The 26,369-nt window shown below is 38.2% G+C and overlaps 1 protein-coding gene across 10 annotated transcripts; it reads left to right on the top strand.

Moving 5' to 3' along the window:
* Window positions 1-2,311: 2,311 nt before the first annotated feature.
* On the top strand, window positions 2,312-16,322 carry LOC114823352 (uncharacterized). Of its 10 annotated transcripts, none has more exons than XR_011582711.1 (13): window positions 2,312-2,900; window positions 3,332-3,553; window positions 3,745-3,861; window positions 4,065-4,179; window positions 4,327-4,348; window positions 4,593-4,717; window positions 4,891-5,079; window positions 6,431-6,610; window positions 6,755-6,826; window positions 9,430-9,494; window positions 15,269-15,376; window positions 15,459-15,551; window positions 16,133-16,322. XR_011582711.1 is itself a non-coding variant. In XM_070824641.1 (10 exons), exons 3-7 carry the CDS (start codon window positions 4,167-4,169, stop codon window positions 6,600-6,602), a joined length of 417 nt encoding a protein of 138 aa, XP_070680742.1. In that variant the 5' UTR covers window positions 3,334-3,553; window positions 3,745-3,861; window positions 4,065-4,166; the 3' UTR covers window positions 6,603-6,610; window positions 6,755-6,826; window positions 9,430-9,494; window positions 15,269-15,349. The 10 variants fall into 10 exon arrangements, 1 of the variants encoding a protein (XP_070680742.1); XR_011582706.1 differs by having other exon boundaries at window positions 2,354-2,900; window positions 16,163-16,322; XR_011582707.1 differs by lacking the exon at window positions 2,312-2,900 and having other exon boundaries at window positions 3,428-3,553; window positions 3,768-3,861; window positions 16,163-16,322.
* The last annotated feature ends 10,047 nt before the right edge of the window (window positions 16,323-26,369 follow it).

Below are 26,369 nucleotides of genomic sequence, written 5' to 3'. Positions count from 1 at the left end.
AAATTGCATAAAATTCTAAAAATAAATAAGAAATTACATAAAGTACTAATAATAAATAAGAAATTACACAAAGTACTAATAATCAATATGAAATTACATCCATAAATAAAAATAAATAAGAAATTACATAAAATACTAAAAATAAAGACGAAATTACATAAAAATTACATAAGAAATTAAATAAAGTACTACAAATAAATACGAAATTATACAAAGTCTCTGGAGCTAGGATATGTGGTGCTAGGATCTTCGTTGCTAGGATTTGTGTAGCTATAACCCCGTCGACTTGTTTCCGCATCTCTTTCACGCCTCATTTGCACGACGTCTCTTTTTTCCGATGTCCAAAAATATTTTGAATTTAGAGACAGTCATACTAGAGACTTGTTCATAATGTCACAATTTGCTTGAGCTATCCTTTATTCTCTAAGCATCTCATTTTCTCGATTAAGTGTTTCTCTAATCATCTCGTTCTCTCGATTAACTATTTCTCTTTGTCTCTTAACCACTGCATCACGTCTCTCAGTAGTTGCTAATATTGCTGCCATAGCAGCAGCTTTTTCCTCATCTCTAGCCGCTTCCCGCGCCATGTTTAGTTCACCTTGGCAAGCAAGTTCCTCCATATATTTAGTGTAGTCATTTTTGGAAGAACTAAATTTTTTCTTTGATGCCTTTTTACCTTGAGGCATGAGGGACTGACGAGTCGGTTGGGTCTCCGACACTTCTTCAGGCGTCCCTTCCATGTCTTCAAATGTGTCGCCTTCTTGTTTGGCCGTGTCTGGTTTTGGCGAACTGTGTAGACCCATGATGTGCATGACAACTTCTGGACCGGTTGACACAATTTTGTATCTGGGGCAATCTTTGACAATTTGCCAACATTCCCATTTGTTGAATGATTTGTTGTGGTTCTTCGCATTGTAGAAAGCTTGTGCTTGTAATGTCTATAAATGTGGGATAAGACAGTATTATAAAAAAATGTGGGTGTAACACAAATAAATAAATTAAAATATTGATGCGGGTGGAATACATATAAATAAATAAAAATATTATCATCTGATCTGCTAAACTTGTCCCACTGTGTAGATTACCGGAAGCATGATAGATGGCGTTTTTCCAACAAGTAAAGGACGTGTTGAGTTTTTTCCAACGACCTTGACTACTTCTGGCGTCTTTTTCATGTACATGGCAAAACACTTTCGTAATTTTACTCCATATTTTTCGCTTATCCATCTCATTACCCCTAATTGGGTCATGAGTTGTGTGAACCCAACATTCACACAATATAACATCTTCAATGAGCTTCCACGAAGACATTTTTTTCTCTCAAAGTGTAGAAAATATTGAAATGTAGAAAGTGCAGAAAGTGCAGAAAATATTGAAATGTGGTGTAAGGTGGAAGATGAAGGTTAGGTATAAAAATTTTTTTCTGTATTTTTAATAAATTTTCTATATTTTTTCATAATTTTTAATAAATTTTAATTTAGTTAATTAATCTGGACTGTTGGATTTGAAAAATATTCAAATCCAACAGCCTATAAGCTACCACGTGGCCAACGGTCATAACTCTGACCGTTGGGCCTTTTTATTTTTATTTTTTTTAATTTTTGGGGGGAAAACATGGACCATTAATCTGTGATCGGATGGTCCGGATCAAAAGTGAAATTCAAATTTTTTTTACCGTTGGAAATCCAACGATTTAGAAAAACTAGCCATTGGAAATCCAAAGGCAGACAGTGGGCCACGTCGCCTACCCAGGGTACGATGTGAGTGCGCATGCGCCGCGGGCCTAGCCTCTGAACGGCTGTCGACTACTCGCGCCCACAACAGTGTGAAAGCCACGCGCCAGGCAAATAGGCTGGTTCTTTGGTCAGTTTAGTTTGGGTTGGCCTGGAGACCAGCTTGCGCTGGGTGCCAGGCAAGTTTGTGGGCTGGAGGGGATTGACAGAGTCCCAGCTTGGTTTTTTGACTGGGTGCTGGGCTATTCCACCTCTGATGGAAATGCTCTAAGTTTAAAGTAGGGGAACAATGCACTGTAGATGCCATCAGTTCTTTGCCACTCAATTTCATGACATTTACAACAATGTCAACCAAATGGGGTCAGGTTGAGAAGGTAATTCTCAAAAGTTCAAAGGGTAATTTTGTCCGTCTGGTTTAGCACGAAGCCACTCGATTTCATGCTATTTACAACAATACCAGGGCTGGGTTGGGAGGGTAATTCTCAAAAGTTCATAGGGTAATTGTGTCCGTATGCTTTAGTACTGATAGCTGAGTTACTGGTGCGCTCTCCATTGCTGGGTTACTCGTGCGCTCCCCTCTCGTCTCTCATTCTTCCTCTTTCTCTCCTACGCGAGCGCTCTCTTATCTCTCACGCTTCCTGTTTCTGTCATTCTCAAACCTTAGCAGCCACAACACCATATCTGGAATAGCATCGGCTCTGCTTCCTAAAACCAAAACCACACAAACTGGCCTCCATTTCTGTAACTCGAGAGCATCGGTGAGATGAATGAGAGTAGCAGGAAGATGGGCTGGAGTCCGCCAACGGCGGAAGAAATCTTCAGGGATTACAGTGCTCGGAGAACCGACGCCGTCCACTCTTTACTCCGATCTCTCTCTTAATTTCCTTTTTGTTTTATTTGATTTTTTTTTGTTGGTGATTTTGGTTAACAAATGGATTTTGTGTTCAAATTTCCTTTTTGTGATTTTGGAGATTTTATATGTAGAGCGTCCATCGTTGAAGATGCCTCTTCTCGAGTCATCTGCTTCATTCCATTTCTCTCATCCAAAAAATTAATAACTGCTTCTCAAACTATCTCTCTGTGTCTCGCACCGTCACACCAGGCGCCGCAGCCGCTCAAAAGCTGGGTCTCCAAAGGCGGCGTTTTGTAAAACCCTCCCTACTCAAGGCAAGTAATTTCATGCCCAATTTGGAATTTAAATCTATTTATTTTTTTAAATTGATTTGGGGTTACTGAAATCAGCTATGGAAAATCTGCCATTGTCTGAGAAAATCGCTACAGAGCTTCCTGTGAGTTAAAGTTTTAAAATTTTGTTTAAATTTTTTTAGAGTTTTTATCATTTTCGTTATCTCTGCTGATGTTTTGGATTTTTTTATTTATGCTTTTTATGCGATGTTTATGTGTAATTAGTGTTTCTATGTTCATTGTAGCGATAATCTTAGATTTTAATTAGGCAGGTTGAAGAATTTGGTAATTAGGGTTGTAAGCAAATGTTGATAGCATTCGTTTTGTTTTAGAACTCAAAGCCATCAACAACTTAATCGGAGTTGAGTTTGGTATTTTGTTTGTGTTTGATTATATTGAAATTGGAGTTTCAGAGGAATTCTGTTTGGGTTTGATATTTTCCCACCGAAGGTATCCATCTGTGCACCGAAATCACCAACTACAGCACTGTGTTGCTCAAAAACCACCAAGCCGTTAGAAATCTCTTTGATTCTCTCTCTCAGAAACTACAAAGCACAGGGACCTCTTGCTCAAAAACCGTGAATTTGGTCCCAATTCGAAGGAAATTTTAAGCCCAGAAAAGCCTGGGTCTCCTGGTGAGTTCTCCGGCCGATTTGGGGTTGGTCATTTTGTGATTTGCAGTTTATTTTGGGGGATGATTGATGGGTTGCAGTTCATATTACGATTTATAGAATATTTGCAGTTCTTTTTTTTTCTTTCATTTTATGGTTTTTTTTTTACTGTTTAGTTTTTGGGTTTTGTCTAATTTTTGTGGTCTGCTTTATAGGGTTTCGTTATCTTTCATTACAGTGGACGGATACCTGAAGCAAATTTGATGGCACGATCTTACCTACCAAGCCAGGTTTCAGAGAGAGTTTCAATTTGGAGAAATGACCTGAACAAGGTTAGACTTTTGCAGTGTTTTTCTTTATTCATGAACATGATGCTTTTCTTTCAAGTGAAATGTATATATGAGATGTAGAAGTCATACCAAAGGAAAATTGTTATGTCTTCCACTTTATCGACCAATTGAATTGAAGCAAGGAAAGATTTTTGCATATATTTGGCTATTTCAAGTATTTTTAATTTTGTACTTTTAATTTGCAGTATGGCAGGTCAATAAAAAAGCTGTAGAATCATTGGACGATCCGCAAGAGTGTCCTAATTTGTTTGAGGACTGGCAGGTTTCTCTTGCCCTTGAGTGTAAAGATGCAGAAAATAGGTACCCACCCTTCATTTAACTGTTCAGCACCAGGGCCATGAAAAATCTACTGTTTAGCGCTGCAGTAGATATGACCATAATTACTGACTGGAAAGAAATTGTGCTTATTTGTTGGATGATTGTGGATTGCTTTGTTGTCTTTTGCAGGGGCATTCATCCTCCTGTTGATGTAAGAGATGAACGAACATTCGTCCTTGTATTTTTTTTGGGCTTTTTCTAACCTATCAATTTCTTTAGAGTCAACCAAATAGTCCTAGCTTGCACAACTTATGTTGTGAGGTATTATTGTCTGAAAAATTAAGTATGCATGTATATTTTATGTGTGTGTGCGTGCACACCTCCGCATGATGTTAATCTGTGTGTCATCTCCTGAAGAAGGCTAATTTGGTGGTCGGAAATGTGTTGCCTCTCAGATCGATCCCGGAGGGAGCCGTCGTCTGTAACATTGAGCACCATGTTGGGGACCGTGGAACCCTCGCTAGGGCGTCTGGTGATTACGCTGTTGTTATCAGCCACAATCCTGACAACATACCTCCAGGTCTTTATACATCTCTCTCTGTTCATATTATTTCCTTTTCATTCTTGCTAAATTATTGGGTTATATATTTGTGTGCATATATTAGTGTATTAATTGGATTTCAATAATTGGAGTTCAAATATTACATTGTTATAGAGATACCAATTTCTCATATGATTGCAATTTGCATGCAGATATGTGATGTCTGATTCAATCACAAAATTTGTATCCCTTTAGCTAATAGCATGTTCATTTGCTGAACTGGGTTGGCTTTAGTATCTTCTGTTTCTTGTGCTGATTCACTTCTTTTTCGCCAAACGCACTCTGTGCTTCCTGTACGATGTGGATTTGAAGAAGATTTGTGAAGTCGCTGTGATTTCATGGTGAGTTGGTTTGAATGGATTAGTTTTTCTGATTAGTGAAAAAACCATGGTTAACATCTCTGTCTTCTCTCTCTAATTAAACTCTTCTCCAAAGCTCTCCTTTTTCAGCTCTCTGATTAATCATGTTTATTGAAACTTTAATTCAACTACATAATATTTCTCTCTGTTCTGGGAGTTAAGGTTCATTCTCTCTTTCTCTATATCGATATATCTATCTATCACTTTTCCTTCTGCCAATTTCTCTGCAGAATTTCATCCTCAAATTACGATATGAAATTATAAGAAATGAGTGTTTTTTTCTGTCAGTTAAATTGAAGTTACTTAATTGTTTGGGACTGATGCTTTTTCTTTTGGGATTATCTTCTTCTGGTTGTAGTTGTTTCTGAAGAGAAGAAGAGAAAGTTGCTGGGTTCAGTAAAACAGAACTGACTTTCTTACCTTTTTAATAATTTTTATCTTCTGGGATTTGATTTAGATCTTTCTTAGGGCTGGTTTGGTATTGCTGTGCTTTGAAAAAAAACTGCTTTTGCTGTGCTATGAGAATAAGCTCATTTTTGCTGCTTCACGTTTTCAGCTTTTTTTTCACCCAAAACTGTGAAAATAAGCTGTTTTTAAGTGTTTACCAAACACCTTTTTGAGCTCAGCTTTTTTTGATACCCACTTTTTATAAAAGCACCTCAGTACCAAACCAGTACTTATTCCCCCAACTTTTTGTTTTGGGGTTTTGTTACAAATTGCCCATCTGGGGTATTCTGTACATTTCAAAATCTGTGGGAATTTTCCCTTTTTTCTTTTATTTATTTTTATTGATTCCACTCAATTGGATCTGATCAGTGTGTTGCCAAACAAATTGGTGGGTTGAGAACTGGGAATCTTTAAAGGAAATGCCTCATGAGACTTTCGATTTTAATATTCATTATTTAGCTGTTGAAAGTTTGCAACTTTTTGTTGGGGTCTCAAAAAAGTTAGGACTGTTTCCCCTTTGTCATTTTTTGTACGGTGAGAAGTGAGAACCTTTAGTTAATGGGGTTTGTTTTGTTTCAAATTAATTTGGTTCATTTGCTGCTAGGATAGTTGCAATTTTAAGTATCTTTTCGATCTCTGCTTCACGATCTTCTAGCCACCTCATCCTGCACCCAATTTCTATAGCCTTCAAGAAGTACTTAAATCTCACTTCTTTCTATGATTTGTGCCTTATTCTCACTGTTTTTCTCGAATTGTTTGTTTTTCTTCAATATTGTGGTGTTTCGATCCCAAAAATTTTCATATTTGAAGGGATCTTATTTCTGCTATCTGCTTTGTGGAGGGTTTTTGATCCTTTTAAACGTGGGGTTGTGGGTGTTTTGTCCAGCTTCATAAAACTGGTCTCTATTTCTAGAGTTGTGATCCCTCCCCTTTGGGGGGGGGGGAGATTTGGCCCTTTTTGCATTCGAATCCGTCTGGGATTGACGAGATTCAGATTAATTCTTATCAAATTGGTCGCACGGACCACGAGGAAGACATCCTCCAAACCCTCTACATAAGCATCGAGGTAAATCCCGCTTCTGCTCTGCTTCACAAATTATTTGTTATTTTCCGTAATATATTTTGATTTCTAGAACTGTAATTTCAGATTGTTGCCCATTTGATTTTTGTCAGTTTGGACCAAACCCTAACCATTTGGTTTTGTGATCAGTTGCAGTTTTTGTTATCTCAGTTCATAAATCTTGGATTTGGCAAGAATTGGAAGGGCGCTGTTATTTTTTGGGTGTGTTATCTCTGCTTCTGTTTATCCCAATTTTAATATGTATTTGCAATTGTTGGATTAAAAGGGTTTGTGATTTGTGAAAAAAGATGAGTCAAACGACTCCAATTTTTAAAAGTTTTCTGGTTTTGGTTTGTATTGAAAACAGGGAACACTGAGAGGGAGATGATGACATAAAGTATAAAGTTTAATTGTGATTTAAATTTTTTTTATGCTGTGAGTGGATGAATCCATCTGTTGGTTGAAGTGATAGGTATAAAAATGAATATGGCAAGGAGTAAATAGTTGGAGTTTATGGTATTTTGCAGGTTTTCTGTTGGTTCATGGTTTTGGCAGTTTTGATTTCGTGAGAGGCATAGAGAGTATACACTGAGACAGACAGGTGGGAAGGGGAAAATGAGAGAGACGGGTTGGGGCAATTTTTTTTTTAATTGATTTCTGTTTTGTTTGGGTTTGGGGTTGTGATGTTTTTATATTTAATTTGGTATTTCATAGTTTACAGAGGTCGCACTTGGTGCGATGGCAATTGCCTTCGCCCATGAGCGGTAGGTCTCGGGTTTGAGACTTGGGAGCAGCCTCTCCATAAATGGGGGTAAGGCTAGCCGACATTTACCTCTCCCAGACCCTGCGTAAAGCGGGAGCCTTGTGCACTGGGTACGACATTTCATAGTTTAGGTTACGATTGTCATCAGTTTTCTTAGACAGGGAGGTGATGTTCAATTGATGGAATGCTTTTAAAAGATATTGGTTTTAGAAGGTTATTATGTTTTATATATAAGTATACTTTATACTTTAATGGAATTTTATATGAATGTTGAAATGTTTAGGATCTTAGACAGGCTGGTGAAGGGCACGTAGAGTGCAAAGGGAGACAAGTCGAGGAAAAGAGTTGGGGTGTGGAACAAGTTGGTGATGAAATTCCTGCTGAAACCCAAATTAACATATTTTTTTCCCTGTTTGACCATGCATTTATGAATGTTGGATTAAAATGTGTTTATTTTTGGGAAGAAATGAGACGGTTGGTTTGGGTTTTAGAAGCCTTTGTTTTTCTGCCTTTTATGGCAATGATAAAAGGGGGGGAGGGGGGGGGGGAAACATTGGTCTTAATTGTAATTCCCAATTCTTTAAGCTGTTAGTAGTTAAAATTAGGGGAATGGCTCCAATTTTGTTACTCAATTAATTTAATTTTTGGTGTATTTCAAGCTTCTAATTCATTTCCTGCATCATTGCTTAGTTTTATTCACTGAGATTTGAGTGGTTAATTTTTTGGACCTTATGATCTCATTTGTGATAATCAAGTGCATAATGGTTAATTGTAATTTTCAATTCTTTATGCTATTAGTGGTTAAAATTAGGGGAATGGCTCCATTTTTGTTAGTCAATTAATTTAATTTTTTGTGTATCTGAAGCTCCTAATTGATTTCTTGTATCATTGCTTAGTTTTATTCACTGAGCTTTGAGTGGTTAATTTTTTCCTTGTGACTTCATTTGTGATTATCAAGTACATAATGGTTAATCGTAATTTTCAATTCTTTATGCTGTTAATGGTTAAAATTAGGGGAATACTTCCAATTTTGGGGGCCAATATTTAACTTTTTGTATATCTCAAGCTTCTAATTGATTTCCTGCATCATTGCTTAGTTTTATTCACTGAGATTATTCACTGAGATTTGAGTGGTTAATTTGGATCAAACTCTAATGATTTTCCTTTGTAACAATTGTGGTCCTCTGTTAGGATTTTCCTGGCAAAGAGTATATCTTGCGTTTTGGTTTCTCAATTGCTCAATCACAGATTTGCAAATAGCTTTGGTGGTTTATATTTTTTATTAGTTGCAGATAATATATTGCTGTGGAACTTTGAATCTTTGCGGTTGTTTCAGTGGTAGTTCTTGGGTACCTTGACATTTATCCATAAATAAGTTAATGACTTTGGTCATGAAACAATTTTTTGTTTAGGAGAATGGGGTTGGTTCAATGAGATTTGTATTCATGAGTAATAGACCCAGATTTATGAATCTTTCTGTTGTCTTGATATGTATGAGTGTGCGATGGAGATGTAAACAAATAGAATGAATGAGAGGGTTGAAATAGAATCAACCCTGTGGCTGGGGACTGAACGGATGTAAAATGTTGGATCTTGGTATAAATTGGATAGTTGAGCAGCCCAGTGTGGTTCTCTTTGGTTTTTTTTTTGAGAGAGCATATATGTTGTGAGTGTGCTATACTGACTGCTTTAATTTTTGATGACCCTTAACGATGGAGATTGAACTACAGTGTTGTGGGGTGAAAGGCTATCTGAAAATAATGGAAAGAAAATTTTCTGCATTGTGATTCTTTAATTGTATGATAATGTTTCCAATGTTTTAGATTACATTGATCTGTATTATTTTAAAGCATATATAAAGATTAGTTTATAGATGTATGCACTTAATATTGGATATATGGTATTTTTCAGGGTATTTGACATACAATTGCATATAATCTCAAGTTTCTCATGCAATTTTTGTCTGATCTTTGGAATCGTTGAAAAATTTGTCTAAATAATTAATTGATTGAAATGGCTATTAGTAATGAATGAGATGTTTACTGTGTTTTTGTGTGTATAGAGCCAACGATATGTTGTTAACGAAGGCAAAAACAAGATGCAGTTTGCTGCATATAGAAAACGGAGGTTAGTTTGATTCCAACTACTTTTTTTAGTTTATTTGAATAAAAATTTGGCAAGTTCGAGTCCAATTTGATTACGTCTTGCAGATTCTTTAATCAGTGACATTCTTAACCCTCATCATATGTATGGATCCTTTTTGATAATGAAATAACATAGTTATTTTAGTTATAGTAAGGATTAAAAACTCTTTTATCTGTCCAATTTTTTCAAACTTAATAAATTAGGTTAGTTTTTAACACCTTTTTTATATTGATCAATAAAAAATTTGTTAATCATTTTAATACATATAAAATAAAATTTGTTAATCATGTTAATCAGTAATTTGTTGTCAAACTCTAAAATCACTAATTAGGCAATCCTAATGACACACATGAATCCCAATAAACAAAGAAATCACATGGTTGTCATACTGATAGTAAAAACTAAGAATTCCCTTTTTTATCTCTCCAGTTTTCCACAACAAACAACAACAACAACAAAGCCTTTTCCCACTAAGTGGGGTCGGCTATATGAATCCTAGAACGCCATTGCGTTCGGTTTTGTGTCATGTCCTCCGTTAGATCCAAGTACTCAAGTCTTTTCTTAGGGTCTCTTCCAAAGTTTTCCTAGGTCTTCCTCTACCCCTTCGGCCCTGAACCTCTGTCCCGTAGTCACATTTTCGAACCGGAGCGTCAGTAGGCCTTCTTTACACATGTCCAAACCATCGGAACCGATTTTCTCTCATCTTTCCTTCAATTTTGGCTACTCCTACTTTACCTCGGATATCCTCATTCCCAATCTTATCCTTTCTCGTGTGCCCATACATCCCACGAAGCATCTTCATCTCCGCTACACCTATTTTGTGTACGTGTTGATGCTTCACCGCCCAACATTCTGTGCCATACAACATCGCTGGCCTTATTGCCGTCCTATAAAATTTTCCCTTGAGCTTCAGTGGCCTACAACGGTCACACAACACGCCGGATGCACTCTTACACTTCATCCATCCAGCTTGTATTCTATGGTTGAGATCTCCATCTAATTCTCCGTTCTCTTGCAAGATAGATCCTAGGTAGCGAAAACGGTCACTTTTTGTGATCTTCGCTAGATTGCTCCGGTCATTAGTGTGGATAAGTATATAAATGGATAGAGATAGGAAAGCAAACATAAGATGTACGTGGTTCACCCAGATTGGCTACGTCCACGGAATAGAGGAGTTCTCATTAATTGTGAAGGGTTTACACAAGTACATAGGTTCAAGCTCTCCTTTAGTGAGTACAAGTGAATGATTTAGTACAAATGACATTAGGAAATATTGTGGGAGAATGATCTCGTAACCACGAAACTTCTAAGTACTGGAGTGTGGTATCGTCTTGACTTGCCTTATCTGTCTCATAGGTAGATGTGGCATCTTTTCTAGAAGTACTCTTCCTCCATCCAGGGGTGGTATCTGTAACTGGTGGAGATGCACAAGGTAATGTATCAATTTCACTTGAAGCTTACTTGTAGTTTCAGGCTTGGTCAAGCGCGATACAAACCATATAGTAGGAGTCCCCCAAGTCGTCGGGCTAGGGGATCTGCTGAAAGAGATGACAGACAAGGTAAGCAATCAGAGCTCCGGCTGATTGTTCACATTCTCCCTATCTTGCAGGCAGCATGAAGGATAAAGAGAAGAAAAATGAGAAGAGATATGGGATACTTTTGCTTTTGAAGAAGTAACTTTCCACAGGCTTATTCTTGAACCGGGCTGGAGGGTTTTCTGGTTTCCTCCAGAGTATAAGGCCGACTGAAGAATTTTAAGGTCAAAACAAGTCCATCAAACCTAGAGTACGTTCGACCCTGCTGATATGGGATACTTTTGCTTTTGACAGAGTAGTGGATGTATCGGCACGTGTGCTGTTACGCTTGTCTCCACATGCTTCCTTGTATCCTTCTCACTTGCCCTATCTGTTCCTCAGGCAGATGCGGTATCTTCCCTGGAAGCATAAGATGTTGAAGATGAGTACTCGAGAGCAATGCCAGGTAAGTAATCAGGTAAGGGGTTCCAGGCAGTCAGTTCCTGGCTGGAAGCTTGATTCCAAGTGCTGACTGATTGCTCTCTTTCTCCTTGTCTTGCAGGTAAGAACAAGGCCAAAGGAAAAGACAGGGAAAAAGCATGATATGGGATACTCTTGCTTTTAACCCTGATGATATGAGATATTCTTGCTCTAGTATAGCTTGTTTACAGAGGTATTATCGGGGGGAAAGAAAGCTGAATATTTCGAAAGGCTTCGTTGGGAGTGCCTTCTCAGATAAGAGAAAGGGTTGAGCATTTTTGCAGGTCTGCCTGTCCGTTAGGGATGGAGGTCGACATATATAGGAGTCTCCCTAACATCAAGTAATAATGCTATTCCTTTACCCTGCTTGGTCATAGCACGACAGTGGGAGCTGTCAGCTTCACATGTTTTAACTCTGTCAGAGCACTTTGAAAAAGTGGTCTGTGGTATCTGGAAAGCTGATGTTGCGTGTGAAGATTACAGACAAGCTTTATCCAAGGAGATCCAGCTCTTGAAGTTGGAAAAGTGGTGCCTCTTCGGTTTTCGAACAAGCAATCCTGTCGGGGATCTGGCTCTCGAGATTCGGAGAACGATGCCCCTTCGATTTTTGAGAAAGCAATCCTGCTGGAGGTCTGGCTCTCGAGATTCGGAGAGCGGTCTCTCTTCGATTTTTGAGAAAGTAATCATGTTGGGAGTCTGGCTCTCGAGATTCGGAGGGTGGTGCCTCTTCGATTTTGGAGCAAGCAATCTTGTTGGGAGTGTTTTCTCGAATGTGAGTAAAGGTTGGGCATGTTTGCTAGTCTACCTTGCCACGAAGCACAGAGGTTGACACACAGGGACTTTCCAATTATCCAGCAGTAGTACTGTTCCTTTACCCTCTCTTCGATTTTTGAGAAAGTAATCATGTTGGGAGTCTGGCTCTCGAGATTCGGAGGGCGGTGCCTCTTCGATTTTGGAGCAAGCAATCTTGTTGGGAGTGTTTTCTCGAATGTGAGTAAAGGTTGGGCATGTTTGCTAGTCTACCTTGCCACGGAGCACAAAGGTTGACACACAGGGACTTTCCAATTATCCAGCAGTGGTACTGTTCCTTTACCCTCTCTTCGATTTTTGAGAAAGTAATCATGTTGGGAGTCTGGCTCTCGAGATTCGGAGGGCGGTGCCTCTTCGATTTTGGAGCAAGCAATCCTGTTGGGAGTGTTTTCTCGAATGTGAGTAAAGGTTGGGCATGTTTGCTAGTCTACCTTGCCACGAAGCACAGAGGTTGACACACCGGGACTTTCCAATTATCCAGCAGTGGTACTGTTCCTTTACCCTTGTGGGTAATAATATGGTAGCTAGACCTTCAAAATTTATGTGTCTAAACTTTGTTAGTGTTGTTTCTTTGCAATTCTTTTACCCTTCTTGGTCAGAGCGATGTAGCGGGCTGCAAGCTTCACGTGTCCCAACTTTGTCAGAGAACTTTGGCAAAGTTATCTGTGGTACCCATGAGTTACTGTTGCGTGTGGGAAGTGGGTGATTGAACAGTACGATTCATGTGCTTTCTACTTCGCCAGAAATCTTCGACAGAATGCCCATAATTTCCGCAAAGCTGATTGTGCGTGTGACAGATGCTGACAAGGCTGGAAAAGTAGGTGCCTCTTCGATTTCTGAGATCGGCGCTCGTGGTCTCTGAGCAGCCCAGCTTTTGAGAAAGCAAGCCTCTTCGATTTCTGAGATCGGCCTTCGTGGTCTTTGAGTAGCCCAGCTTTTGAGAAAGCAAACGCCTATTTGATTTCTGAGATCGACCCTCGTGGTCTCTGAGCAGCCCAACTTTTGAGAAAGCAAACGCCTCTTCGATTTCTGAGCAGGCGCCTCTTCGATTTCTGAAGCTTCGTCGAGTGCAGATTTTTATAGGGGCTGGCATTAAGTTCCAAAGCACACTTGAATATCCACCAGTAGAAGCTCCATTCTTGCACTTCTAAGATCTTGATTTGTCCGACCACTTCTCTCTTCAACACCTTTGAAAATGTCTGGCCCCTCCGACCGTCGTTTTGACTTGAACCTTGTTGAAGAGGCAGCCCCGCCTTCTCCAGACAACATATGGCGCCCATCCTTCGTCTCCCCTACTGGTCCTCTTACCGTTGGGGATTCCGTGATGAAGAATGATATGACCGCTGCGGTAGTGGCCAGGAACCTTCTCACTCCCAAAGATAACAGACTACTTTCCAAACGGTCTGATGAGTTGGCTGTTAAGGATTCTCTGGCTCTCAGTGTTCAGTGTGCAGGTTCTGTGTCTAATATGGCCCAACGCCTATTTGCTCGAACCCGCCAAGTTGAATCATTGGCGGCTGAAGTGATGAGTCTCAAACAGGAGATTAGAGGGCTCAAGCATGAGAATAAACAGTTGCACCGGCTCGCACATGACTATGCTACAAACATGAAGATGAAGCTTGACCAGATGAAGGAATCTGATGGTCAGGTTTTACTTGATCATCAGAGATTTGTGGGTTTGTTCCAAAGGCATTTATTGCCTTCGTCTTCTGGGGCTGTACCGCGTAATGAAGCTCCAAATGATCAACCTCTGATGCCTCCTCCTTCTAGGGTTTTGTCCAGTACTGAGGCTCCGAATGATCCCCCTCCGGTGCCTTCTCTTTCTGGGGCTCTACCGACTGCTGAGACTTCTCCTAAGCAACCTTTGTGAAGGCTCCCTCTTGTTTGTTTATTTTGACTCAAGTATATGTACATATTTGTAACTTATCGGGGATATCAATAAATAAGCTTTCCTTCATTTCAACGTATTGTGTTAAATACACCAAAGCCTTCTTCGCTAAGTTCTTTGAATTTTCTTTTGTTGAAGCTTGTATGTTAAAGCTTTGTGAGTGGAGCATGTAGGTTGAGGTAGTGTTCCCTTAATTTTCCGAGTGAGGAAAACTTCTCGGTTGGAGACTTGGAAAATCCAAGTCACTGAGTGGGATCGGCTATATGAATCTTAGAACGCCATTGTGTTCTGTCCTGTGTCATGTCCGCCGTTAGATCCAAGTACTCTAAGTCTTTTCTTAGGGTCTCTTCCAAAGTTTTCCTAGGTCTTCCTCTACCCTTTCGGCCCTGAACCTCTGTCCCATAGTCGCATCTTCTAATTGGAGCGTCAGTAGGCCTTCTTTGCACATGTCCAAACCACCGTAATCGATTTTCTCTCATCTTTCCTTCAATTTCGGCTACTCATACTTTACCCCGGATATCCTCATTCCTAATCTTATCCTTTCTCGTGTGCCCACACATCCAACGAAGCATCCTCATCTCCGCTACACCCATTTTGTGTACGTGTTGATGCTTCACCGTCCAACATTCTGTGCCATACAACATCGCCGGCCTTATTGCCGTCCTATAAAATTTTCCCTTGAGCTTCAGTGGCATACGACGGTCACACAACACGCCGGATGCACTCTTCCACTTCATCCATCCAGCTTGTATTCTATGGTTGAGATCTCCATCTAATTCTCCGTTCTTTTGCAAGATAAATCCTAGGTAACGAATTAAATTTGTTTTCTATACCTTTTTCATTCAAAAAAATATTTTTTTAGCTTTTTGAATCCATTTCTAATCTTTATAAATTACTTGATTTAGTATTGTTATATAGTATATAAATTGGCATGTTAAGTGTATCACAGTATCAGTTTGTTGTTTTGACAGTTTGATTTTGAATTACTCACTTTCCTTTGTGTTATATCTTTGCATTTTAAATTGAAGTTGCTTACTAGAGTAATTATGTTTGTTTGATTGTAGGGATCTTATTGAAGCAAGGAACAAGAATTGAATTATTTTATTGCAGAGCTCAGGATAAACTTTGCTTCTTTACCAGAAAAATGTACGAAATAAGAGTTGGATAAGATGGTAAGTAGATGGCTTTGATATTCAATGTGGCTGAGTTTAGTTAATTTCTGTAGATTATTAAATGTTTGAATACGTTTATCAGGCTGCAGTAGAATCTCTCATTAGGAAAGAGAGGCTAGACTTGAAATTGAGCGATCATGAAATTCCCTCTCGGATGTGCACATGACAAGACTAGGTACTTAATTTTCTATAATGAAATTGCTCTATATTCTTACTTTCAATATTCAAAGATGCAGTCAACCCTTAAATACATTTTTACACTATTCTTTTTTGGTTTATATGTTCCTCTGGGTTTATTTAGAGTCATGAAACTTGACTGCAGCAAGAAGCATAATAGTAATGGTTGGTTTGTGTTAGAGTTAGAATATCCTGTGAGATGACTGATTTAAGAACCCATTTTTAAATAAAACGTATCATTAAGTGTTGAACGGAGAGCGAAGAGATTCTTTGCATGGAAAGCAGATTTCACTTTGTTTTCTTTACTCAAAGTGCTCTTATTTAATCTGGTTTTGTTTCGGTTGCGTAGTCAGTGGTTCGCAGCGACTAAGAATCGTTTCCTAAGAAATCTATTGAACTAAGTTCTTTTTGGTAGGAAATTAGGGTTGCTGATGTTAGCAATGGATTGAGTCTTTCTGTTCGGTATGATTATATCTCTGAACAAGCATTAATAAATAGAACGATTTCGATCAATAATTTTATTCGTCAAGATTCAAACTCCCATTGTAGATCAAACTATAACTCAAACTCCCTTTGCAGATCAAACTATAACTCAAACTCCCTTTGCAGATCAAACTATAAGTCAAACTCCCATTGCAGAGCAAACTATGAGTCAAACCCCCATTTCAGAACAAACTGGGAACGAGGAGGCACAATAGGGCATGGCTATTTCCGGGGCATCGGTCATTTTGAGATTCTGGTAACATGTATACAAGTTAGCTTATTTTTAGACCTTTGTTTAGGTGTACATACTTGTTTAATGGCTTTGTACCTTTCCATTTTGTCAGCTATAGATGTTTAAAAGATACACATACCCCTCCATGGAGAATCAAGTTCATTAGTTTACATTATATATCATTTTTGTGATGTACCCCTCCATGGAGAATCAAGTTCATTAGTTTACATTATATATCATTTTTGTGATGTAAGAAACCACAACCATCTAAAAGTTTAAAGTGAAGTTGTATTTTAAAGTCGGGTTGGTAGGACAAGTTGCTATATATATTTTTAAACAGTTTTCAACTTCGAATTTTGTGATGTGTGATTGCAGAGCAAGGAGAATGTGACCCCGATTAGCTTCAAGCTTGCGGTAAACTTTTCTTTTTGTTGAGGGTTATGAGCAGTGGCGGATCCAGGATTTTAAACTCGGGGGTCCCAATAATAAAGGTCAAAAAATTTATAGACAAAAACAACATAGAAAATTTAAATATAATACATTTCATTCAAAAATCATATGCAAAACAACATAACAAATTATGAAATCATAATTCAAGTGTCCATTACGATGTTTCATAAGTTACTAGGGAGTACCTAAGTTATTGATTATCTAATATGGACCACTAAATTTAAAATACCGGTCAAATAAAACTCTTCCCAAACTCCCACTATCTTTCTAAGCAAACACATAATTTTTCTCTTTTACTAGTTTCCAAACATCCATTTTCTCTCTCACTAAGAACACAGCTGTCATACCTCCACCAATTGCCTCTCTCCCCATTCTCCCGAATCCATGGCAGCTCCACCCCCAAATTTCACCAACCCATGACAGATCATATCCATCTTACTAACCTTATGTAGGAAATTTCACCCATAAGAAAAATTACTAAGGTGGTTGAAATAATTTGGGGAAATTTGGGCTTATGTACTGCCCTGCTAGACGACAAAGAAAGGTTGGAGGAGAAGTGGGTGGCACCGATGGATGAGACCATGGCAGAAGCAATGAGGAGAGAGGCTGGAAGGATCCCTATTTTCTTTCTTCTCCGTGCGCGGTCATCTTCTCCGAGAAGAAGACAGTCACTGAAAGCTGCAACCTACAACCTGCACACCTCATGCTCGAGTATGAGGGGTCCTCGGAAAATTTCTAGCAGTGATTTAGGATCACCGACGGGTCCTGGGACCTCCCAGGTCCCTATGTGGATCTGTCCTTGGTTATGAGAATTCTTACAAAAGGAACTAGAACAACTCAGATTTTAATTTTCGGTTTAAAGCTGTTTTTAATTTGGTCTGCCATGTTATGTTTGTTAATAGGAACCCAGAAGAGTCTTGAATTCAGTTTCCAAACTCTGATTGAAAATGGAACTTGGTGCTATTAAGCTATCGTCCTCAGCCCACAGAATTCAGTTTCCAAATTCTTGAAGATCCAGAATCATAATTGCTATGTTTGAAAGATTGATGTTATCGGGGACCAAAAGTAACTGTCCCCCAAATGATCTTCCGTCGAGTGCCACCACTTTAGCACCAAGTTGTCGCTCAAGACATTTCTGAAATCTTGATGAAAGTAAACTTTGTGGGAATTCTGATAGGTGATATTCTAACGAGTGCTGCCACATGATCAAAATTATATATGATTTCCTAACCCAAAAAGGTTGGTAATGATGATTGGATAGTCGTATTGGGATAGGTTGATAGATCTGCGGTGGTATAAAATTACCGACACACTAGCCCTGCTTCAGGGCCAACAAAACTTCTTCATTTCGAGTGTTTTCCTTGGCAATGAGGTTCTTTGTTTAAGTCTAGAGGTGGTTGCCAAAGCGTTCTTCTGGGACGTTGGTAAGACGTAGAAAAGTGTCAACAATAGTTGTTCCAAGTTGAACAAAACTCATAAAAAGTTGGCATATTTCGTATTTGACGAGGTGGCATAAATATAACGTAAGAATTTTAGAATTGAGATTGCTTACATCACATGTGTGATGATTGTGATACTGCTTAACCTATGCTCTGATACCAAACTGTCACACCGACCCGGAATGTTCACCTGGACACTCGAATCGAGATGTGATGGCCGACACCTGAAGGGTGACGAAGCCAAAAGTGTAATGATGTGGAGAATGTGAATAAATTAAAACCTAAAAGTGACTAGTTTAGAGTGCTCATGTGAGCGGGATTGAACCCATATCACACAAGTGATGTCAAAGCATAGATAAATTGCACTAAAACAAGGGTAATCAAATTTATACCAAAAGGAGAAGTCTCCTATTGTCAGCCATCCTCGTCGTTACAAAACTTCTGCCAGTAAATTCCTGGAGGGGAGAAAAATAAGGGTGAGTGGGCCTGAAAATAAAGTCTTGTAAAACATTTTCGAAAAATATATCCCCTCGCTGTAAAAAAAGTATATAGTTTTCCCAACAATATTAAAACAATAGTAAGTAATAGATATCATGCACCACAAGTAAGCTATTGCATGTGGGCACAATAAACAGGTATCTCAACATCAAACTCAATTCATCATTATAAGAAGTCACTGCTCATTAGTTCATGTATGCACAACAAGTCATACAGGGATCAACTGCATGAACATGTTAGGTGTAGGTTTTACATTCTAGTACTACATCGTCGCATCACATACAAATCCGACACAACATAAACAACATACAAAAGGACAGGCTAGCACCTAACTCTAGATCCAAAGCGAATGTAAATGGTGCATGTGAACTACAAATGAAGCTCTTCCTTGGCCCAGGACAGTAAAAACATCTAAGAGACACCGTGCAACATGTAATAATGAGTAGGTAGAATACAATAATGTCATGCCATAAGTTTATGCTCACAATTATTATTTAAAACATAAAGTGTGCGGAAATGTCTATTTGTAAAGCTAAACATGACATGTCATATTGTAATACACATATATATATATATAAGTAGTTGTTGGGAATAATCACACGCGCACACACACATATATATATAAACAAAAAGACTCGCTCACAGTTACTTGCGATGCTACATCCTTTTGGGCTAAGAAGGTTGGAGTCTTCGATAGAAATTGCACCTAAGCATAATATTGTGTCCCGTTAGTGAAACTCAACTAAAACGATTAAATTTGGAAAAACGGATGGCGGATTCGGATCAACGCGTCGAAATACGTTAAGGAGGGTTTCCGAGAAAATTTCGAAAAAGTCAACAAAAGTTAACAATTAACTTTAACGGAATATTCTCTCATCACAAGGAATATTCTGTTAAAGTTAACTAATAGCAATATCTCATTCGTTTCACAACCAAAATTGTCCCATAATATACCAAAACGAAGCTAGGAAAATGTACAACAAGATTATACTTATTTGGAAGCCAAAGGTTGCCCGAGTCGGAGTTTTCGAGTTTGATGTCAGAAACTCAGTTGTTCCTGATTCTATTTATATGGTTGAGTTGGTGAGGATGAGAGGAATATGATGATGGTGATTTGAAGTCCGTTCTACGATGTTTGATAAATTTCCATGAGTTGCAGAGAGGGAGAGGAGAACACGGGTTTAAGAGAGTGTGAAGATGAGGGAGAAGGTTAGAGAGAGAATGAAAGTGTCTGGATGGTGAAGAAGTGTCTGATTGGTTAAAAAAATAAAAAATAAAGGAATGATTGATGACATAAATGATGAGAATAATTGCTCACGAGGATGTGAGCCTAGTTGTGGTGGCACTTGAGCCAAAGAAAGAAAGGGTTAGAGAAGAAAACCCATAAAATGTGAGAGAGGGCGTAAAAATCAAGGTAGACATTAATGCCTTGTCAACTATGATAGGGTTAAAATAGGAAAACACAAATATTTCTAGTGTTAAGTTTTTTCTGGTCTTCTCTAGCCACGTGGATATCTCCAGTGATGGTTACTAGGGGTGGAAAAAAAATACCGAAAATCTCAAACCAAACTGAAAAATTCCCAAAACCAAACCAAAAAAAATACCAAATTGAAAATCCCGAAATGTACGGAAATCGGTTTCAAGTTTTTGGTTTTTCGGTATTCCCAAACCGAACCGAAAATATATATATATTTGAAATTGTAACAGCCGTCAGATTCGATTGAGATTTAATCTCAACCGTTCAATAGAAATCAAACCCTACACTTACACCATGTCTTTCCCGTCTCTCTCGACACTCAGTTCTCACTCACTCTTTCTAGTGGCTCGCCTCAGACTCAAACCCTCATCTCACCACCCTCGTCGCCGATTTGTCTATTCGTTTTCGAATCCGGCCACACAAGTGACTCACCTGAGTCACATCTCTCTCGACTATCACCTCTCTAATCTCTCTCTCAGTCTCTCTCGACTTCTCATCCCTCACAGAGTCACAATAGAAGAGCCTTCCTTCACGAATCACGGCCACCGGCGCCGCTCTCCTTCTCAGTCTCTCAGCCTCTCTCGATTCCAGTCATCCAGTGCACTGTGCAATTCTCCCCCAAATCAGGTAAAGTTCACAAGCTAATTTAGGGTTGGAATTCGAGATTAGGGTTTGTGAAACTTAGTACTTGGAAGATAGAGTATATTTCATATTGAGGGTTTAGGGGTTGAATTGGTGGTTGGAATTCGAGATTAGGGTTTCTCTTTTGTCACAGACTCACAATTGAAGCATAAATTTGTTACAGGTTGGTAGTTCATAGTTCATAGTTCATAGTTGTAGCAATAATTGCAGTTGCTAAAATGAATTTCGAGAGTTGTTATAAATTGATGAATGGAGTTCAGAATTAACCGTTGGATTTTGGGATGTTTGTAATGCAGCACCATAAATGTATTTACAGTTTGTTTAGTTGTTCTTTTATATATGAAGATGTTGAACTGATGAACGGTCAAATACCCACATAATTGCACAACATTAGGTTAAGGATTCTTCAATTGCAATGCTAGATCATATATCTTTCCTCAGTTGTTTTGTTGTTATTTTTAACTAGGCAGAATTGGGAGTCTGGTAGAAAACGTCTCTGCCTCATTGAATTCAACACTTCACTTCTTTTAAGTGCCTCATCGAACGTCTCTGCCTATATAAACAGTACGGTTGCAACAGTTGTTTTGATAATAGTATTTCTTATTTTTCTTAAAAAGTATTTGTTTCTTAAAAACATTAGTTAGCTATGAATAATATGATTTCTCTTTATGAATAGATGAATCTTTAATTGTGTTTCCTCTTTATGAATATATATGAAGCTAGTCCTACGCTTAAGGAGAAAACAAAATTTTCTATTACATTTTGTATTGTCCTAGTCCTACTTTATTAATGGAATCCTTGTAACGGGAATACACATCCTTTTCTTTTGATGTTGTTGGCTACCTTGTGTATATAACGTTTGCAATTGACACTAGGAGGTCTTTCACCAACAAGAAGGGAGCAACCACAACCATCAACAAGATCAAGGGGCCGAAGAGGCCAACAGTCTTCCATAAACTTTAAGCTTTTCATTTTGCGTTTGGTTTGTAACGTAATTTATTTTGAAACTTTGGTTTGTAACTAATTTTTTTGCTTTTGGGTTTGTTACTTCATTTATTTTGAAACCTTGGCTTGTAATTAATTTTTTTGCTTTTGGATTTGTTACTTAATTTATTTTTGTTGCATGCATGTGTTGTAGAATAGGCAGATCAGATTGGCTATTGTGGGTACAGGATATATGCAAGGATTTTGGTTTGATTTTATTTTTACAGAATAACTTGATCACTTCATTCATGCCTTGGGAACTATAGATATGCAGATTGGCTGCACACTGCACAGCAGCACATGCAAGTTATTAAAGCCCAAAAACTGAAAAGCCCAAAAGCCAACAAAAAAGCCCAAAAGCCCAAAAACCCAAAATTATTTCGGGATTCCCGATTTGTCCCGAAATCCTGAAACTATTTCGAGATTTCCGAAAATTTTGTTTGGGATCGGTCTTGAAATTGTCTCATTGGAGAGGAAGAGGAGAGCACGGGTTTGAGAGATAGTGAAGATGAGGGAGAAGGTTAGAGAGAGAATGAAAGTGTCTGGATGGTGAAGAAGTGTCTGATTGGTTAAAAAAAAAAATAATAAGAGAATGATTGATGACAGAAATGATGAGAATAATTGCTCACTTAGGAGGATGGGAGCCTAGTTGCGGTGGCACTTGAGCCAAAGAAATGCCCGCCTCACCCAGGTTCCACCCCCCCAAAACAGAAATGCCCGCCTCACCCAGGTTCCCCCTAAAAATGAACTTTAACGAGAAGCTTTCGGTACTGTTCATTTTAACGAAAAATTACATTTTTACACTAAAAAGTCAATCTTAGTACTATTTACTTTACCCTTTATTTTGTCAATATCTTTAAAACTCAAATTTTTCAAACCATTTTTATTAGTTTTTCTAAAAAAAAAACCCCACCCCCCCAACAAAAAAGCCTGACAATTGTCCAAAAAACAAAAAATGCTCACTTAGTGCGGTAGGAAGAGACCGTGATGACAGTGGGGAAGGATCCCAATTCCTAATTTAAAACTCCACAGAAACCGAACCCACTAACATACTAACACGGCTCGCTAATACGGCATAAATAGTACGCCCATGTAAAATCTTACCCGTTAATAACGTACTTTAATAAGCATAACTTCTTCATTTCAAACCCAATTTGGGTCTATCGCGCTTAAGTGTTCGTAATAATAAGTACTATTTAATTACGATAGCACAAAAATAAATTAAAAGTTGGTTAATAACGTACTTTAAGCATAACTTCTTCATTTCAAACCCAATTTGGGTCTATCGCGCTCAAGTGTTCGTAATAATAAGTACTATTTAATTACGATAGCACAAAAAAAATTAAAAGTTGTATAAAAACATCCATGTCTGATTCCATTATAACAATAAGGACAATAACATCATTTTATATAGGAAATTTGGGACGGGTCTTCACATATACTATTTATGAGATTGAATGATATTGCACTATTTATTGGTCCAGATTTATAAATAGTGCCTACCTCTTGGTTTACTTTAAAAAATAGTGTATAGTAATTTGTACAGATTCAGAAATAATGTCTCATTCTTGGTCTAGTTTCATAAATATTGCCTAGTTTTTGGTCCACTTTCATATATAGTACTTAGTTCTTGGTCACGTTTCATAAATAGTATTTAGTTATTGGTCCAATTTCATAAATAGTGTATAGTAGTTAGTACAACTTCATAAATACTCTCTTTTTCGGTCCAGTTTCATAAATAATGCCTCTTTTCTTGGTTTAGTTTAATAAATAGTGTTTCTTTTCTTGGTTCATTTTTTTTGCTCCATTTTAGAAATAGTGCATTCTCCGGCTTTGCTGCATCCTCTAAGCAACAACCACCTTCATGATTGTGATGATGGTGGTGATGCCCATACCTATGCACATAACGTTCTTCATGAGATACCCAGTCGTTCCTCCCTTCTTTTCCACTTTCTGTTCATGAGATACCCAAATCAAACCAAACCCTCGTTACAAAGCTGCAGAACTTTGTAATTCATATAAAAGTCAATCTCAATACAACAACCATCGCATCTTCTTGGTCAGCATTGCCTCTGCATCTCTTGCTCACTGGGGGCTTGAATTTTCTCTGAATCTCTTCAATTTCTTAGCTTTCTACACCATACTTAATTTTCTTCCCATATCAATTTACAAAACAAGAACTAAAAAAATGTATCATAGGACTCACTTGCTCAATCATTGTATGCGTTCGTTTTCGAGCCGGCTGTAATTTCCCTTCTCCTTGAATAGTTGGATGTTGTGGTGTTTGCAGTAGAGTTTTCCTTCATGTGCAATGTAATTGGATGGGCTTATGGCTTGAGGTAGGCTTCACGGCTTGAGAAAGAGGATAAGATGCCATGGAGGACTCGGACACTGATTCATGAAGTTGGATTGATTGCAAACTGATGGTGTGCACAAATGTTGGAGACGACGGGGAGGGAGAAGTAAATGAGTTGGTGTGGTACGCGCTTCTAGCTAGTGTTTTTTTTTCTTTTTCTTTCTCGTTTGTCCTTATAACTAAATAAAGTTAGTAGATAGTTTTTTTTATTAAAATTCAAAGTTTTGAAGTCATTTTCATTAGTTTTTTTTCAAAATAAACAACACTATTTTTGAAACTATAGCAAAATAACTAACATTATTTCTGAAATTGAACCAAAACAACTTATAATATTTTTAAAACTACAACAAAATAACCAACAATATTTCTGAAACTTAATCAAAATATTCCGCACTATTTTCGGAACTAAAGCAAAAGTACCCATTATTTCTAAAATGGACCAAAACAACTCACACTATTTATGGAATAGAGCAAAATAAACACTATTTATGAAATTATAGCAAAATAACCTATACTATTTCTTAAACTAATATATAAGTAACTCACTATTTCTGGAACTATAGTAAAATTACACTCTTTCTGAAAATCAAACCAAAATAACTCATACTATTTCTGAAACTACAACAAAATAACCCACACTACTGCTTGATGTGGAATTTTACTTTTCTTGACAATAAAACATAGGGAAATTTTATTTAAACCCATTTAACCTATTTATACACCCAACTTACTCTTTGCACCCATTTGATTTTTAACTAAACTATTAATATCTATTTAAACCCAAATTTAATACCTAATATACCCCCATAAACCCAATTCAATATGTAGATTTATTTTTACACCCATTGAATTTTTAAGTCAGAAGCTGCCGCTTCAATAGATGTAAGATTGAAATGAAGAAGAAGACTAAGAAGATGGAGAGAAAATGGGGTTTTGGTTGTGAGTTTTGGAGATTGATTTTGGGTTTAAGCTTGGTTTATGTGGTGATGTGCGGGTTTTATATGATGGTTTCGGGTGCATTGAAACCAATTATGTCGCCGGAGATGGTGAGAAATGTTAGTGAAAAATCTTGGGTTATGGATGATATGAATGGCAGGCTGAGGTTCTTGCAGAAAGAGATGCAAGGTCTTGTTCCTGGGAGCAGTAGCGGTGCCAAGGTGAGGGCAATGGGATTCCTTGACCCCAATAACCTTGTGCTGACAGCCCCAAATAAGAAGAAGAAGAAGAAGAATGAGCTTGGTAAGTTGTGCGATGCGCGTAAGGTGTTTGAGGAAATGTCTGAACCATGTGTGGTTGCATGGAATGCGATGATTTAGGAATAATGGGGATATGGGTTATGCTGTTTTGCAATTTGAAAGCATGCTGGAAAGGGACGTGGTTTCATGGACAAGCGTTATAAGCGGGTTTGGGAGAAATGGGTGTGGTTGTTGTGCTGGAATCGAAATGGGGGTTTGAATCCTTGACTCGAAGTGTGAATTTAATCAAGGGAATGAGAGGGGTGGCATTGTGCTTGTTGATGTTTTTCATGGGGGTTTTAGGGTTCTGCAGTTGGGTTTCGGCATTGGATTTGAAAGGGGATACTGATGGGTGGAAGAGCTAGGCGTTTGTGGTGCAAATTGTGGTGACTGCGACTTCTCTCGTGCTGCTGATGCTCTACAATGCCGCTACGAATACGGTGTTGTATATGTATTGCCGGGCTGTGAATGGTGAGCTTGCCATGGAAATTGTAGAGGAGTTTGCTAGGGAGTATGTGAGCTTGCCCTTGGACAACGAAAATGTCCCTCATGTTGTTTCGATTACACATGCTTGACGAGGATCATGAGGTCAGTCAGTCACCTTTGTGATGGCTAGTTCATCAGCGTCGAACTTTATTTGTAAATAAACTTGTAAATACAAATGATGTTGCTTTATTTTCGTGTTTTGATGACTCTGGCCGCAATTAAACTCTCATCAGATTAGACAATACAAAAGTATATGCATCTCAATTAAAAGTTCGAAACCAAACTCTTGAGAAAAATTTCTATACATGGCATGCCATCATTGCCATGCCTGGTTCCTTGCTGGCCTCACAAATGAAAGAATTAAAATTAAAATCACAGTTGATGACGATCAGAGCTTTCATGTGTTAGCCAGACCGGAGGAAGATGATTGAATTGAACGAATTTCACGTTCATGTTTTAGTAAGTAGAATGAGATTTAATCTCAAACGGAGAATAGAGTTTACCAATAGTCTTTACAAGAAGAAAAACCATGTT

The sequence above is a fragment of the Malus domestica genome, chromosome 07 (genome assembly GCF_042453785.1).
Source record: "Malus domestica chromosome 07, GDT2T_hap1".
Taxonomy (NCBI): Eukaryota; Viridiplantae; Streptophyta; class Magnoliopsida; order Rosales; family Rosaceae; genus Malus; species Malus domestica.
Note: the sequence above shows the minus strand (reverse complement) of the source record. Positions and strands in the feature narration are given on the sequence as shown.

Coding starts and splice junctions, on each gene's coding strand:
- LOC114823352 (XM_070824641.1), top strand. Junction 4,349..4,592: donor GCATTCATCCTCCTGTTGAT/GTAAGAGATGAA, acceptor GTTGCCTCTCAG/ATCGATCCCGGAGGGAGCCG. Junction 6,239..6,430: donor ATTTCTATAGCCTTCAAGAA/GTACTTAAATCT, acceptor TGTTTTGTCCAG/CTTCATAAAACTGGTCTCTA.